Source organism: Mustela erminea, chromosome 18 (genome assembly GCF_009829155.1).
Source record: "Mustela erminea isolate mMusErm1 chromosome 18, mMusErm1.Pri, whole genome shotgun sequence".
NCBI lineage: Eukaryota > Metazoa > Chordata > Mammalia > Carnivora > Mustelidae > Mustela > Mustela erminea.
The window spans coordinates 13,876,222-13,890,543 of record NC_045631.1 but is presented as its reverse complement, the minus strand read 5'-3'; the positions used below and the strand labels follow the sequence as shown (position 1 = coordinate 13,890,543).

Sequence of the window (14,322 nt, the reverse complement as noted above, 5' to 3'; positions counted from 1 at the left end):
CCTGTCGACTCTAACTCACCACCACCCCCCGTCCCCACCCCCAGCCAAAGCCTCTTTCAGCTCTTGGCATAAAGAAGATGTTACAAAACTTTTTTCATTGATTATTCTTATACCCCACCTCTCCACTCTCCTTTATTTAATGGCTTTTATATATATTTCATACTGCAAGTAATAGTAGGAAAGAAATTTTCTATCACTACCTGGTACCCACAACAATATGTGTACACACATGCACACACACGCAGGAACAAACGTCCCCTGAAAATACGCTTGTACCTTCTCGTGTTTCCTATTCTATCACATTTTATTCTTTTTTTTTTTTTTAAGATTTTATTTATTTATTTGACAGAGAGAAATCACAAGTAGATGGAGAGGCAGGCAGAGAGAGAGAGAGAGGGAAGCAGGCTCCCTGCCGAGCAGAGAGCCCGATGCGGGACTCGATCCCAGGACCCTGAGATCATGACCTGAGCCGAAGGCAGTGGCTTAACCCACTGAGCCACCCAGGCGCCCCACATTTTATTCTTTGTCATTCATAATATACCTCATTTTTTAAAGTGTCGATCAAGACCCACTAAACCAATTTTCATTTAGGAAGAAACACGGTGCCCTAAGGCATCCAGACACTGTCAGGGCTCAGGGCTGCATCTCCAGGCTCTGGTGGGAACACACCTGCCACCTGCGGGGGAGGCTGGCTCTGGGCCAGCACACACCGGGAGGTTTAGCTGAGGGATGGACCAACAGCATGGCGCCTCCACGGGACCCTCATGTTCTCGAGCTTCATAAAGATGGAATTGGCTCAATTTCTTACAACTCAGAGAGAGCAGGAGAATTCCGCACCGTGCTCTGCCCCCACTCCTGCCTTTGCTTAGGTGCCCATCTCCATCTGCACAGGCTCCTCGGGCTAACTCCAGTCTGACATGCAGGTGCTGGTTCACACAGCACTTTTTCCAGAACATTCTCCCTCATCTCCCCCAACTAAGCCCCTCACTCCCTCCCCAAAGCCTGGGCTGGCTGCCCCTCCTGAGCACCAGCCCCTGCCCCGTATTAAGGGAAACCTGTCAGGGCTCCCTCCCAGGCTGCCTCACTCCCCCATATCCCAGCCCCTGGCTAGAGCCGGCACCCGGCATGCACTAGGGATTTGGGGAATGAGAGGGTCGCTACTTACACAACCCCGAGGTCCAGGGCGTAGAGTAGGAGGCCGTTCATGCCCACATTGATCACATTCGCTGCAATCCCAGTGATCACTTGCGGCATGATGATGCCCTAAAATCCCCAAGAAGAAAACAAATAGCATTTTCAAGAGCTAATCAGGTGGCGTGAAATAAGGGAAGACACGTATACTGGTCTTGGCCCCTCTCATCCCCCCAGTTCCAAGCACAGAGCTCCTAAATCCCTTGTGATTCCCCCAGCAATAAGAGCACCAAGGGGAGTCCTTTGTTCTAATATATGGTCTTCAACCCAGGTTCTTGACACGGAGTTCCTAAATCCTTTGGAATGTCTTGGGTGACAAGGGTGCCCTCTGTCACAATGAGGGGACTGTGAGTGGGCTCCCGGATGGGAACTGGTCACCCGAAACACCAAGCCAGGGTTAGAAGCTCGACTGTTTCAGCCCCTCTCTCATAATGATCAATCCTGCCTCCCCGAAAAGCACACGATTCAGGAAACTTCCACGCTGGTGAATGTAAGGACGTGCTGGGAAGATGGCACCCCTTTCCCACAGACCTTGCCAGCGGGGTGGGTGCTGTCGGCATTCTTTGTCATTCCCTCTGATAATGAACTGGTAGATCGTAAGCAAACTTGTCCTCGGTTCCATGAGTCGCTCTAATTAAATTAGTGGAACCTGAGCAGGGGGTCGTGGAAGCTTCCGATTTGCAGCCCATCCGTCGCCCGGGTGCAGCCTGGACTTGCCATCTGCATGTGGAGGTGGGGAGGCTAGAAAGTGGGACGAGCCCTCCACCTGTGGGCGGTCCCCGTCCATGCAGGCAGAGAGCAATCTAATCGAGTTAAGAGGTAGGCCAGGCGCTGCTCTGGCGAACGGTGTGGTGCAGAAACAGCTGCCACGCCTCCCGGGGAAGGAGTCCTGTGAGAGTGATGAGATGGGCAGGAGGAAGAGGGGGTCTTCCTGAACAGGGGGGCAATCCGAGTTACGGATTTTTTATGTCATTTTAAATGACAGCACAGGACCATCACCGGCCTGCCTCTCCCACAGCTCATGCTCAGTGAGTTCTCACCCTCTGACAAATAAAATCTTAAAAAAAAAAAAAGAGTGGCTTCAGTGCACAGAAGTCACACGGATGCAAGCAAGCAGCTCAGGAAAGAGGGATCGGGGAGGGTGACGTGGTGAGCCAGAGGTCACCCCTCACCTCTGCCCTTGCCCATCTTGCCTGTGTCCCTTCTCCCTCGGGTGTATTGGGGGTACCGTGAACCCTGGGCACTTCTGGGGTTGTGGCCCTTGGAACTCTGCAATCTCTTCCCCAAAAACAGAGGCACCAGGGCCAGGCCTGGGCCCAGACACAGAGCCGGTAGGTAGCCCACGGGAGAGGTAAGGGGTGGAGGGTGCGGAATGCACAGTAACACCAGGGGTGGGCGCAGGAGTCAGTCAGATGGAGACGGGCGTCTCCCCTGAGCTGGACAAAATCCATCCACGAGATGTCAGGTCTCCCCAACAAGGAGCTCTGGGTAGAATTCCAGGAAAAAAATAAAAAATGAATTACTTTCATAGAAAATGCCCTAAGAATACTCACTCTACATTTCCAGTACCGTGGAGTAAGAAAAGACAAAGAACTTGTACCTGGCTTTGCAAATATCTCGTCTGCAGCTGGAAGAGGAAGGCTGCCTGTAAGACGAAACCAGAAACGCCCTGGTTAACATCAAAGTGTCAATCCAACAGTCCCTGTGAGTTCCGTTTTTCAAGAAGATACTTCCTCTTGATGAAAGACCACAAAATCGGAGAACCAGAGCCACACCAGTCAATGCTAGCATGCTAACTGTTTGGAATCTTCCAGAAAGGACTGTCTGACAGAACAGACAAGTCAACCTCTAACTGGCTGAAGCAGAAAATAGCTCACTGCCTTGACACCTGAACGGCTCTGAGGGTACCAACGGTGGTGGTGGGGGGGGTATATCCCCAAATCCCAGGGAAGCCCCGGAAACATCCTGATTAGCTTGCAATCGAGAGTAATCATGGCATAAGGAAGGGAAGTTCTTCCCATGATCAATGTGTGTATTTCCTATAAGCTGCTGGACCTCAAAATGGTACCAGCTTTGAGAATCAGAAAGGGAGGGATGGCAGGTCCAAGAGATACTCGCGGAACGGACACAGGAATAGCATTATATAAATGAAAGGACGGAGGCACACACATGACCACATTCATTAACTGCTTCACACAGTGCAACGCAGGGCACCTGGGTGGCTCAGTCGGTTGGGCGTCCGCCTTCAGCTCCTGTCCTGATCCCAGCGTCCTGAGATGGAGCCCAGAGTTGGGCTCCCTGCTCAGCGGGGAGTCGGCTTCTCTGTCTGTCCCTCCCCCACCACACTCATCCTCTCGCTCTCTCTCTTTCTCACTCCAATCAATCAATCAGTCAACGTTTAAAAAATAAAAGATTAAAAAAAATACCCTTGACACTTACAGGAAGAGCAGGAATAAAAATCATCACATAAATCTGGGCTATCCTGAAATATACAACAAGCAGTGTTGGTTAACATTCAAACAATTGCTGATCATACTTCCTCAAACTGAATCCATGCAGTACTTTATAAAAATTAAAACTGAACATAATTTACATGGGGAAATTTAACGCTCTTACGAGACTTTTCCAACAACCCAAATTAACCCTACAGTAGGCGGGCTGCAGGAAAGCTGGACTTCACACCTCCCAGCTCATTCTTCGCCAAAAAGGTAGAAGGAACACACAGCAACATGAACTGGAAACTTGGCAATACTTAGAAACTGAGTCAGGACCGTAGGTGTATCTCACACTGAAGCCGGCCAAACGGTCTTCTAGAAGAGCAGAGGTGCCTCCCCGCATCCCATGTACCCTGTAGGCGATCCCACAGAGCTTGCTGGAATTATAGCTTAAAAAAAAATAACACCCCAACTCGTAAAACAAATGGGAAGAAGAAAAGGGAAAAAAAAAAAACAGGAAGGAGACTGTGTTGCCATTCTGCTTCTGGGAGGAGAGAAGTACTCTGCGCGTATACAAAACACACATTCTTGTCCTGCATCTTTTCACTCGGGACATGGCATCAGGTCACTGTGTTACCCTGTGTCACCCCGCGTCACGCCGTGTCAGATGGTCCCCCACCAGCCCTCTCTCCTATGGTCTGCACGTCACAGCTTCTGTTTGCCATAGGGTTGGAGTCCAGGAACGTGGACGTGAGGAAGAGGACCGGACAGCCCCTTACTCTGAACCTGGGGTTCTGACATGAGTGATGCTGCTGACCTGGAGACTTCGGGGTCTTGCTTTAAAAGCAGGAGGATGCGCTCCGTGTTGATGAAGACGGCCCAGCATGGAAAGCAGCACAGCAACAAGATGAGGATTCCTCTCTGAAGGATGATCCCCACGCGTTTTAGGTTCTTGCCGCCAAAGGACTTGAGAGAAGAAACACATAACGGTAAAGAACGCCACGGTGTGGGGCGCATGGGTGGCTCAGTGAGTTAAGCCTCTGCCTTCAGCTCAAGTCATGATCAGAGTCCTGGGATCGAGTCCCGCATCGGGCTCTCTGCTCAGCGGGAAGCCTGCTTCCCCCTCTCTCTGCCTGCCACTCCGCCTGCTTGTGCACTCTCTCGCTCTGGCAAGTAAATAAATAAAATCTTAAAAAAACAAACAAACAAACAAAAAAAAACTTAAAATTGACTAAAAAAAAAAAAAAAAAAAAAGAATGCCATGGTGTGCTGAGAGCAATCTGGGAGAGGCACAGGGCAAGCTGCGTGTCTGGGACCAGGGAGGGGCACGGCAGCTGCCCCAGTGGCCTCCACAGTGAGACGGGGTCGATGGAAAAATGACATAACCTGCTGAAGTCTAGGAGGGACAAGGGTAGAGAAGCCAGAGCTGAGCAGCTGCTGGGTGGCCAGACCACGAAGCAGAGAGCCGTCCAGGGGAGGACAGGGCAGGCCCCAGACAGAAGCAGACCCGACCCAGGCCGAGGGGCTGCAACCTCACAGTGGCCTTGCTGAGTCTGGGTCTCGTGGAGCTTTTCCCATGTTCCCTTTCCTTCAAGTAACCAGAATGATTGTCTCCTTCCACACCCAAAAAGTGGTCTACCTAAAAATACGGTACAAGAAGCAATAGAAACAAATTTTTTAAAAAAGCAGTATACGTGACAAAGAATATTATAAAGGCAATGTGTGCACCTGCTTCATACCACGTTCTCCAAAACACATGGTTTAAAACCATGCAGATTTTAGAATGGTGTGGATGTGTGAGTGTACACAGATGGAAGTGTTTGTAGGACAGTCACCAAAAAGTTAATAGAGAGAACTCAGAAGATTAAATTTTAGTGATTTTTCCCCCATCTTGTTCAAATACTTTTCTAGGTAATCTGAAGTTTCTATATGTACTTGACCTTTAACTATCTTTTTATTTTATTTTTTATTAATTTTTTTTTACAATCTTTTTAAAAGGCTATTTAAGGGGCATCTGGGTGGTTAGTCGGTTGAGCGGCTGCCTTGGGCTCAGATCATGATCCAGGGTTCCTGGGATTGAATCCCACATCAGGCTTGGAGAGCCTGCTTCTCCCTCTGCTGCCCACCCCCCAAGCTTGTGCTCTCTCTCTGTGTCAAATAAATAAGATCTTTAAAAACTAAGAATAAAGGGATGCCTGGGTGGCTCAGCCATAAGTGTCTGCCTTAGGCTCGGGTCATGATCCCAGGCTCCAGGGATAGAGCCCTGAAACAGGCTCTCTGCTCAGTGGGGAGCCTGCTTCTCCCTCTGCCCTCCCCCCTGCTTTTGTGCATTCTCTCTCTCAAATAAATAAATATTTTAAAAAAATAAAATAAAATAAAGAGGCTATTTAAAATCCAGGAAAGGGGCACCTGGGTGGCTCAGTGGGTTAAGCCTCTGCTTTCAGCTCAGGTCATGATCTCAGGGTTCTGGGATTGAGCCCCACATCAGGCTCTTTGCTCAGCAGGGAGCTTGCTTCCGCCTCTCTCTCCTGCCTCTCTGCCTACTTGTGATCTCTCTCTCTGTGTGTGTGTGAAATAAATAAAATCTTTTTAAAAAATAAAAATCCAGGAAACAACGTGCTATTATGGAATACATTTACTAATACAGAAGAATGCCCATTATATATTGATAGATGGTGAAATAAGTCATAGATGTCTTTGTTTTTTTAAATATGAATAAAAATAAATGGTGCAAAAAAAGGACAAAAAACTAGCTTAAAATAAAAATTCACATCCTACACCATGCCAATCCAGAGCTAACTTGAACTTAAATTGCATTAATTCCTTTAGAGCCATGTCTGGCTTAGCTCATAGAAACCATCTCAGGACACCTTCATGCACAAATGGCCGCAGAGCTGCACAACAGCTCAGGAGACACCACATATGCCCAGTGCTGCTCCCTCCTTGGGACACAACCCTGTCCTCACTCTCCCAGGCATTGGGTTTGAAGGCAGGACCCATTCGTCATACATCCACCCACCCATCTATCCACCACCCATCTATTCACTCATTCATCTACCAACCACCCAAACATCTATCCAACTGTCCATCCATCTACCCAACCATCTGTCCACAGCATCTACCCATCTCTGCCTGCTTCCCTGCCTTCCTGTCACTCATTCAACAAACTTCCAGGGTATAGAAAGCACAAGGCTGAACTTAGGGATTCCAAGACTGAATGGGATAAAGGCTCTCTCCCCAAGCATCTGGGATCCTATAGAGGAAACCACTATGCTTCTAAAGTAGGCAGGTGAGGGCGCCTGGGTGGCTCAGTGGGTTAAGCCTCTGCCTTCGGCTCAGGTCATGATCTCAGGGTCCTGGGATCAAGTCCTGAATCAGGCTCTCTGTTCGGCAAGGAGCCTGCTTCCTCCTCTCTCTCTGTCCCTGCCTTTCTGCCTACTTGTGATCTCACTCTGTCAAATAAATAAATAAAATCTTAAAAAACAAAAAAGTAGGTGGATGTAGTGGATGAGATGGAAGACAGACCCAGCATTGAAAGGCCTGGACCAGAATATGACTCTCCTTTGATTATGCTAGCACACCCAACCAGAATTCCCAATCCCATGACAGCCAGTGAGGATGGAGAGAAATGAACAGATTCTCTGCTAACATACGGAGATGGGAGATAAAAGATTCTGACTTGAGTGGAGGACAGTGTATTCTTGTGAGAGAAACAGTTCAGGTGGGAAAGTCTGATGAGTTTAGTTCTGGTCGAGCTGAGTTTGAGATGTCTGGAACGTGACCAGCTTTCAAGCCTGGACCTCAGGAGACAGATGGGAGCAGGAGATGGACAGGTGAGTCTTCAACACCGGGCGAGGGAGGGCAGTTTTAGGGTAGGAGAGATCATAACAGGAAAGAAAAAGGAAAGCCCCACCTGAGCACACAAGAAAGCCGACTCTCCTTATATCCAGTCACCAGCAGCATCGTATTTGACAAGTAAAAGCCACAGAGGGGACAGTCCCCTACATGGTCTCCCACAGGAAAGGTAATCGACCAAAACGGGTCCTCACCTGAGACATCAGAGTGTCGCAAGCGGAGGCCAAGCCAGTTCCCACGGAAATCCCAATGACATTCACCACCTGCAAGGAACAACATGGAGCTTGGGCCAGCACCCCAGGGACCAACGGGGACAGTGGCTCCCCCCACACCAAGGAATGAATATCTTCGAGGAGCAAGCAGAAGGCTTTCTCCTTCAGGTCGAACGGCTGACTGTCAACTGTAAACAGAAATGCACCCTCTGACGAGAGGACCACAATCCCTTCATGTCGACCAGGGTGTCTTACCAACTAAGTTTTCTCCACACAGTGCCCGTTGCAACATCTCTGTGAAGAAGTGAGGTTGTGACCGGCAGCTGACAGCAAGGACTCTGGTCCTCCATGTGCGAGGCAAACCTGTCCTGAGCAGGTACCACGAGCTTGCCACAAGTTCCAGAAAGCTGCAGCCATCCAGGTGGTGGCCTGAGGCCGGGAAGGCTGGTCCCGGGCTTTAATCCCTTAGTGAGGCACGGGGACTCGTTCTGGGTCACCCACTGGCTTCGGCCTCAGCCTGGGCCCCTGACAATGGAGGGCACAGCCCAACATGTTGTTTTGCAGTGGCCGGTGGGGGGTAGAGGGGAGCTGGAGGCCCTCGTTTTCATCTCCCGTCTCACCTTTAGCAGGGAGGTCGACCCCCCGTGAGTTAATTTCTTGACTGACCAAGGTCACAGACTCCAGCCCCCCAGGGAGTCGGTGACAGGACACACACAGAGCAAGTCCCCGGGCCCCGGTCCAGGGCACAGCAGGAGACGCCCACACCAAGACACCCTGTGCTCTGCCTGCCAGTCCAGGGCAGCGTCAAGGTTTAAAACGCCAAACACTCCTCGGCCTTCCAGGAAAAGACAGGGAAGCCTCCCTATCCCTCTTCCTGGAGGGCTCCGAGTCTCTCCCCAGGTCAGGGTCCTTGTCAGAGTCTGCCCTGACTCCCATCAAGGGCTGCTAACCCTAAGTTCTGATGTCACCCCCTCCCCATACAGTGACCACCTGTATGCTCAGCCGGTTCCAGACTTGCTCTGTATCTCCGTGACAAGCTATCCAGGACACCGTCTTCCACTTTACCAAAGGAGCTGAGAGACATTCCTCTGACTCGATATCAGAAAGGCCATCCTTCCCCCGAGTACAGGGCTCTGTAACATCTTGGGCATGCTGGGAATTTCTGGAAACTACCAGGGCTGGAGTCCAGAGTACGATTTGCACCTTCTTGGGTGCTGATCAATCCTAGCTGAGTCTTTTTCTATGCATGTTTCTTTGACCCTATCCTACCAGCTATTTATTTATCCTTCTGTCTCGGAAGTATTTTTATAAACCAACTCAAACTTTTCAGGAAGCAAGATAAGGTATAAATAAATGTTCCCAGGGGGCGCCTGGCTGGCTCAGCTGGTAGAGTATGGGACTCTTGGTCTTGGAGTCGTGAGTTTGAGCCTCATGTAAGGGGGAGAGATTATTTTAAAAAAAAAAAATTTTTTTTTAATGTTCTTTTATTTTAAAAAACAAGCACTTTGGGGCACCTGGGTGGCTTGGTCATTTAAGCCTCTGCCTTTGGCCCAGGTCACCATCACAGGATTCTGGGATCGAGCCCCACATTAGGGTCTCTGCTCAGCTGGGAGCCTGCTTCTTCCTTGCCCTTCCTCCTAGTTGTGCTTTCTCTCTCTCTCCCTCTCTCTCTCGCTCTCTCGCTCTCAAATAAATAAATAAAATATTTTAAAAATAAAATTTTTTAAAAACACACTTTGATAAATCCTCTCATTCCACCGACAATTTTTCGTAAGGCAGAACATTTTTTAATGTATCCAGCTTTCATGAATAGTTGTGGGGTTTTTTTAAAGATTTTATTTATTTGACAGAGAGAGATAGCGAGAGAAGGAGCACAAGCAGAGAAAGTGGGAGAAGGAGAAGCAGGTTTCCCCCCAAGCAGGGAGCCCAATGTGGGGCTCGATCCCAGGACCCTGGGATCAAGACCTGAGCCAAAGGCAGACGCTTAGTGACAGACCCACCAGGCGCCTCTCATGAATAGTTTGATACTGGGCCTGCTGTCTTCTTAGCAATTAGTTATAGCTTAACAGCTGGTCAAAACATAGTCTAACCACCCATTGCTTAAGGAAGGACAGGCACAGACCCCTTGACCTTGAACCTTAGCTACAGAAATTCCTCTTTTTGGAATACACCAACCTTCCCATATATCCTTTTCAGGCCTATTACCTGAATTTCAGGTTTCTTTTCTTTTCTTTTCTTTTAGATTTTATTTATTTATTTGACAGGCAGAGATCACAAGCAGGCAGAGAAGCAGGCAGAGAGAGAGGAAGGGAAGCAGGCTCCCCACTGAGCAGAGAGCCCGATTGCGGGCTCGATCCTAGGACCCTGGGATCTTGACCTGAGCCGAAGGCAGAGACTTTAACCCACTGAGCCATCTAGGGGTCCCGAATTTCAGGTTTCTATTCACCCTGTACCTATGAATTTTTTCTTCTAAACGTAAGAACTCTTCTTACGCTCTTATCATCAGGTGCTTCGGGATGGAAAAGCGTGAAAGAATAGCGCTGGGAAGGTCATGCCCAGGACATGCCCAGGTGAAGCCCAGCTCACAGTTCCCCGGAGCTATGTCCTTCTCTGAAATACCCACTTGAGCCAGATCTGAGCCAGGCACCAGGCTCAGCAAAGCTTAACATGAGCCGCCCAGTCGACAGGAGGGCATGCTAGGACATAGAACGTGGCAGAGCCCCAGAAGGACAGGCTCTACCTGGGGCTTCCAGGAAAGCTTTCTGCAGATGCCCCAAAGTCACATCTAGAAGCATACGCCCCAGCCTCCCACGCAAGTCGCAGAATGCAGTGGGCACCCACAGGCAGGATGCCCCATGCCTGGATTTCACTGCCTGGTGCCAGGAGCAATGAAGGGGTTAAGCCAGGAGGTGCTTTGATTTTTTTTTTTTTTTTTTTTTTAACAGCTGGGACTGGAGGAGGATGAGATGGGAGTCAGATCCAGAGGAGGGGCAGCCCAGGGCTGGCAGGTAGTGTGCAGACCAGGCCAGGACAGTGATAGCAGGAAACAGAAGATGAGGAGTCATTTTAAGAAATTCAGGACAGGGGCGCCTGGGTGGCTCAGTGGGTTAAGCCTCTGCCTTCTTCGGCTCAGGTCATGATCCCAGGGTCCTGGGATCGAGCCCTGAGTCGGGCTTTCTGCTAAGCAGGGAGCCTGCTTCTCCCTCTCCCTCTGCCTGCCTCTCTGCCTACTTGGGATCTCTCTCTCTCTGTCAAATAAGTAAATAAAATCTTTAAAAAAAAAAAACAGAGGGGAGGGTCTAGGTACTCCGGGGGAAGACGGTCACTCAAGCTTCACACATTTTCTGAGTGTGAGGGGGTCCTGGCATATTCAAGCCGACAGATCCCGAGCCGGTTAGACACGGGAGGGGGCACGTTGGTCAGGGAGGGAGACACAAATCTGAGAGGCATCAATAAAGAGGAGGAAGGAGGGGAAGAGACAGAGGTACACCTGTCAGAGGGTGGCAGGAGATCTGAGGAGAGTCAGCAGAGGAAGCAGAGAGGAGGCCAGGGGTGGCAGGGAGGCCCGGTTAGGGCGAGGCCCCCGGAGAAGGCAGAGCGGGATGTCACGGGCAACATTAGGGCACATGAAACAGAGTAGTGGAGAAATACAGGCCACCCTGCAAAGGGCAGAAAAGGAAATAAAGACCTAAGACTTTCTGGCAAAGAGCAGAAGTGGCTAGAGGCTGGACGGGGGCTTGGAAGGCGGACGGGGGCTGGAGGTGGTTTTACAGAAAGGGAGAGACTTGGATACATTTATCCTAGTGCAGAGGGACCAAGTAAAGAGAAGAAATGGAAGAGGAAGGATGGTTCTGGAACACAGGTGGTCTTGAAGAGGGGAGTAATGGTGATCTGGTGTTGACGGGCAGACGAGGGGGTGTCAGGCATGGACTGACCGGCCCACAAACCTGGGAGGGAGAGAAGATGGAGGGACCACAGCATGGGAAGAGCCCACGAGGTCAAAGGCAGGTGGTGTGGGGAACTGACGGCACAAGGATAAAACGTTGCCAGCAGGAAAGTAAAGTTTAAAACATCTACAGGGGGTCTATGCTGTGGGACAAAATGTGTACTGTGTGAGCCCTGGAGTAGATCTGGGGGACCCTGGAAGCCAGTGAGATGGAGGGACACTGGGCCCACCCCACATCCAAGGAGATGAGCACCCAGGTGCTGGAGTGTTTGCTAAACACTGAAGAGACCCGGTACTGGCCAGTGGATATCCTGACAGGGAAAAGTAGAAGATGTTGTACCTGGACGTAATGTTCAGACACGGGTATTGCAAAAAGACAGTCTATTCGATAAAGGGTATTGGGAAAGCTGGAGAGCCACAGGCCAAAGAATGGGACTTACACTATACACAAAAAAATAACTCCAAATGGATTAAGGGCCTGAAAGCAAGACCTGAAGCCATCAGAGAGCTCGATGAAAACATAGGCAGTAAGCTCTTTGACATTGGTCCTGGTAATGATTTTTTGGATTTGATACCAAAAACAAAGGCAATAAAAGCCAAAGCAAGCCAGTGGGACTACACCACACTCAAAAGCCTCTACCCCGTAAAGGAAACCACCAACAAAATGCAAAGCCAACCTACCGAATGGGAGAAAATATCTGCAAATCGTGTATCTGGTAAAGAGCTCATCTCGAAAGAGACGAAGAACTCATCCAGCTCAACAGCAAAAGAACCCCAAACAACCTGATTAGAAACTGGGCAGAGGATCTGAATACAAATTTCTCCAAAGACATACGAAGGGCCAACGAATGCTAGAAAAGATGCTCAACATCACTCATCCTCAAGAAAATGCAAATTAAAACCACGAAGAACTACCACAGCACACCTGTGAGAGTCTGGGACAGAAAATAACAAGTGTTGGAGAAGATGGGAAATCCTTGTGAACTATGGTAGGGGACGCCAACTGGTGCAGCCACCTGGGAAGACAGTAGGAAGGATCCTCGAAAACTGAAAAACAGAACTTCCATACTATCCCACAATCCCACTTCTGGGTTGTTTTCTTTTTTTTTAAGATTTTATTTACTTATTTGACAGACAGAGATCACAAGTAGGCAGAGAGATAGGCAGAGAGAGAGGAAGCAGGCTCCCCACCAAGCAGGGAGCCCGATGCAGGGCTCGATCCCAGGACCCTGGGATCATGACCTGAGCCGAAAGCAGAGGCTTTAACCCACTGAGCCACCCAGGCGCCCACCAATTCTGGGTATTTAACCAAAGGAAACAAAAACACTAACTCAAAAAGATATCTGCCCCCGCCATGTTCACTGCTTATTCCTAAGCCAAGATAAGGAAACGACCCAAGTGTCCCCTGATGGATACACAAATAAAGAAAATGTGGTCCACACCCACGTGTGCGAGCTCCGATGCACAGTATAACTCAGCCATAAAAAGAAAAAAATCTTGCCTTTTGTCATAACATGGATGAACCCTGAGGGCATTATGCCAAGTGAAATAAGCCACTCAAAGACAAATGCTATAGAATCTCACTTATATGTGAAATCTTAACAAAAGAAAACTAAACACATAGATACAAAGGGCAGACTGGGGATTATGAGAGACTGGGGGGTGGGCTGGGGGCCGAGGAGCTGGGTAAAGGCAGTCAAAGGGCATAAGGTTCCAGTGACAAAATATGTAAATGTGGGGATACAGTGTACAGCATAGTGGCTATAGTTAATAATATGTATTGCACGTTTGAAAGTTACTAAATCTTGGAAGATTTCATCACGTGGAAAAAAGTCTTATGTTTAGTGACAGATGTAACTAAACTTAGAATGGTGATTATTTCGTACTATATACACATAACGAACTAATACATTATACACCTGTATGTCGATTATGACAGCTCAGTAAAAAAAAATTAATTAAAATAAGTTTTTAAGAAAAGACACTGGGAAAGAAAAGTTTGGAAGCTGGAAGGTAGAACCCTCCCCCCCCACTGTGGGCCCCATGGAGAAACAGACAGAAAGTGTCCCTCCAAGTTCCCAGTAACAACCCAGTATTAATATCTGTTCACAGCCAACAGAATGACCAGGAGTTCAAGGTGTCTCAGGGACCACAGTGACCTATGGGGGGAGGGGTCAAGTTCATCCTCTCCAGGGGACATAGTTAACAACCGGTCTATAAAGCTTCTCTGCTTTCTTGGCTCTTTCTAGAAGCCCCACGTAAACTTTGAAAAGAAGAGGAAATATCCCTTCACGTGAATTGGTTCCCTCAATGACAGACCTGTAAATAAAACGACTCATTCCACACAGTGAGGTCATCCCAGCCATAAAGCCACAGAGAAACTTCGGTGGTCCCGCCCGCAGAGACCCACCTCCAGTGGGAGCGAAGGAGACATTTTCTAAGACTGGGAGTCCACCTTGCCGTCACCCCTTGGAAGGGTTCTTCACTTTCCCTGAAAGCCTGGATCAAAGGCAAGAGCGAGGCCCCTTTCCATTACCTCACTAACAAAAACCCAGGGACAAAAGACCTCGAAGGAGGTGCCATTTCAACCCACGGCCCACAGTGTGAAATACTGCGCCCATTGCGAGCTGTGTAATTCGAACCAATGGCAGACAACCTACATTACCTCTAAGTTATTTGATTA

The 14,322-nt window shown here is 49.1% G+C and overlaps 1 protein-coding gene across 4 annotated transcripts in view; it reads right to left on the bottom strand.

The window, feature by feature from the left end:
* LOC116578106 (multidrug and toxin extrusion protein 2-like) overlaps positions 1–14,322 on the bottom strand; it is a 66,998-nt gene that overhangs the window by 51,781 nt on the left and 895 nt on the right. For 3 of the 4 annotated variants that reach the window (XR_004280738.1, XM_032322060.1, XM_032322062.1), the window contains exons 3-7: positions 7,676–7,744; positions 4,444–4,592; positions 3,631–3,673; positions 2,792–2,836; positions 1,166–1,263 (exon numbers count right to left, since the gene is read on the bottom strand). Coding sequence is in view for 3 of the 4 variants with exons in the window: in XM_032322060.1 (XP_032177951.1) it covers positions 1,166–1,263; positions 2,792–2,836; positions 3,631–3,673; positions 4,444–4,592; positions 7,676–7,744 (404 nt within the window). In the remaining variant the exon portion in view is untranslated. The remainder of the gene's footprint in view (positions 1–1,165; positions 1,264–2,791; positions 2,837–3,630; positions 3,674–4,443; positions 4,593–7,675; positions 7,745–14,322) is intronic. The other variant, XM_032322061.1, reaches the window with a different exon arrangement.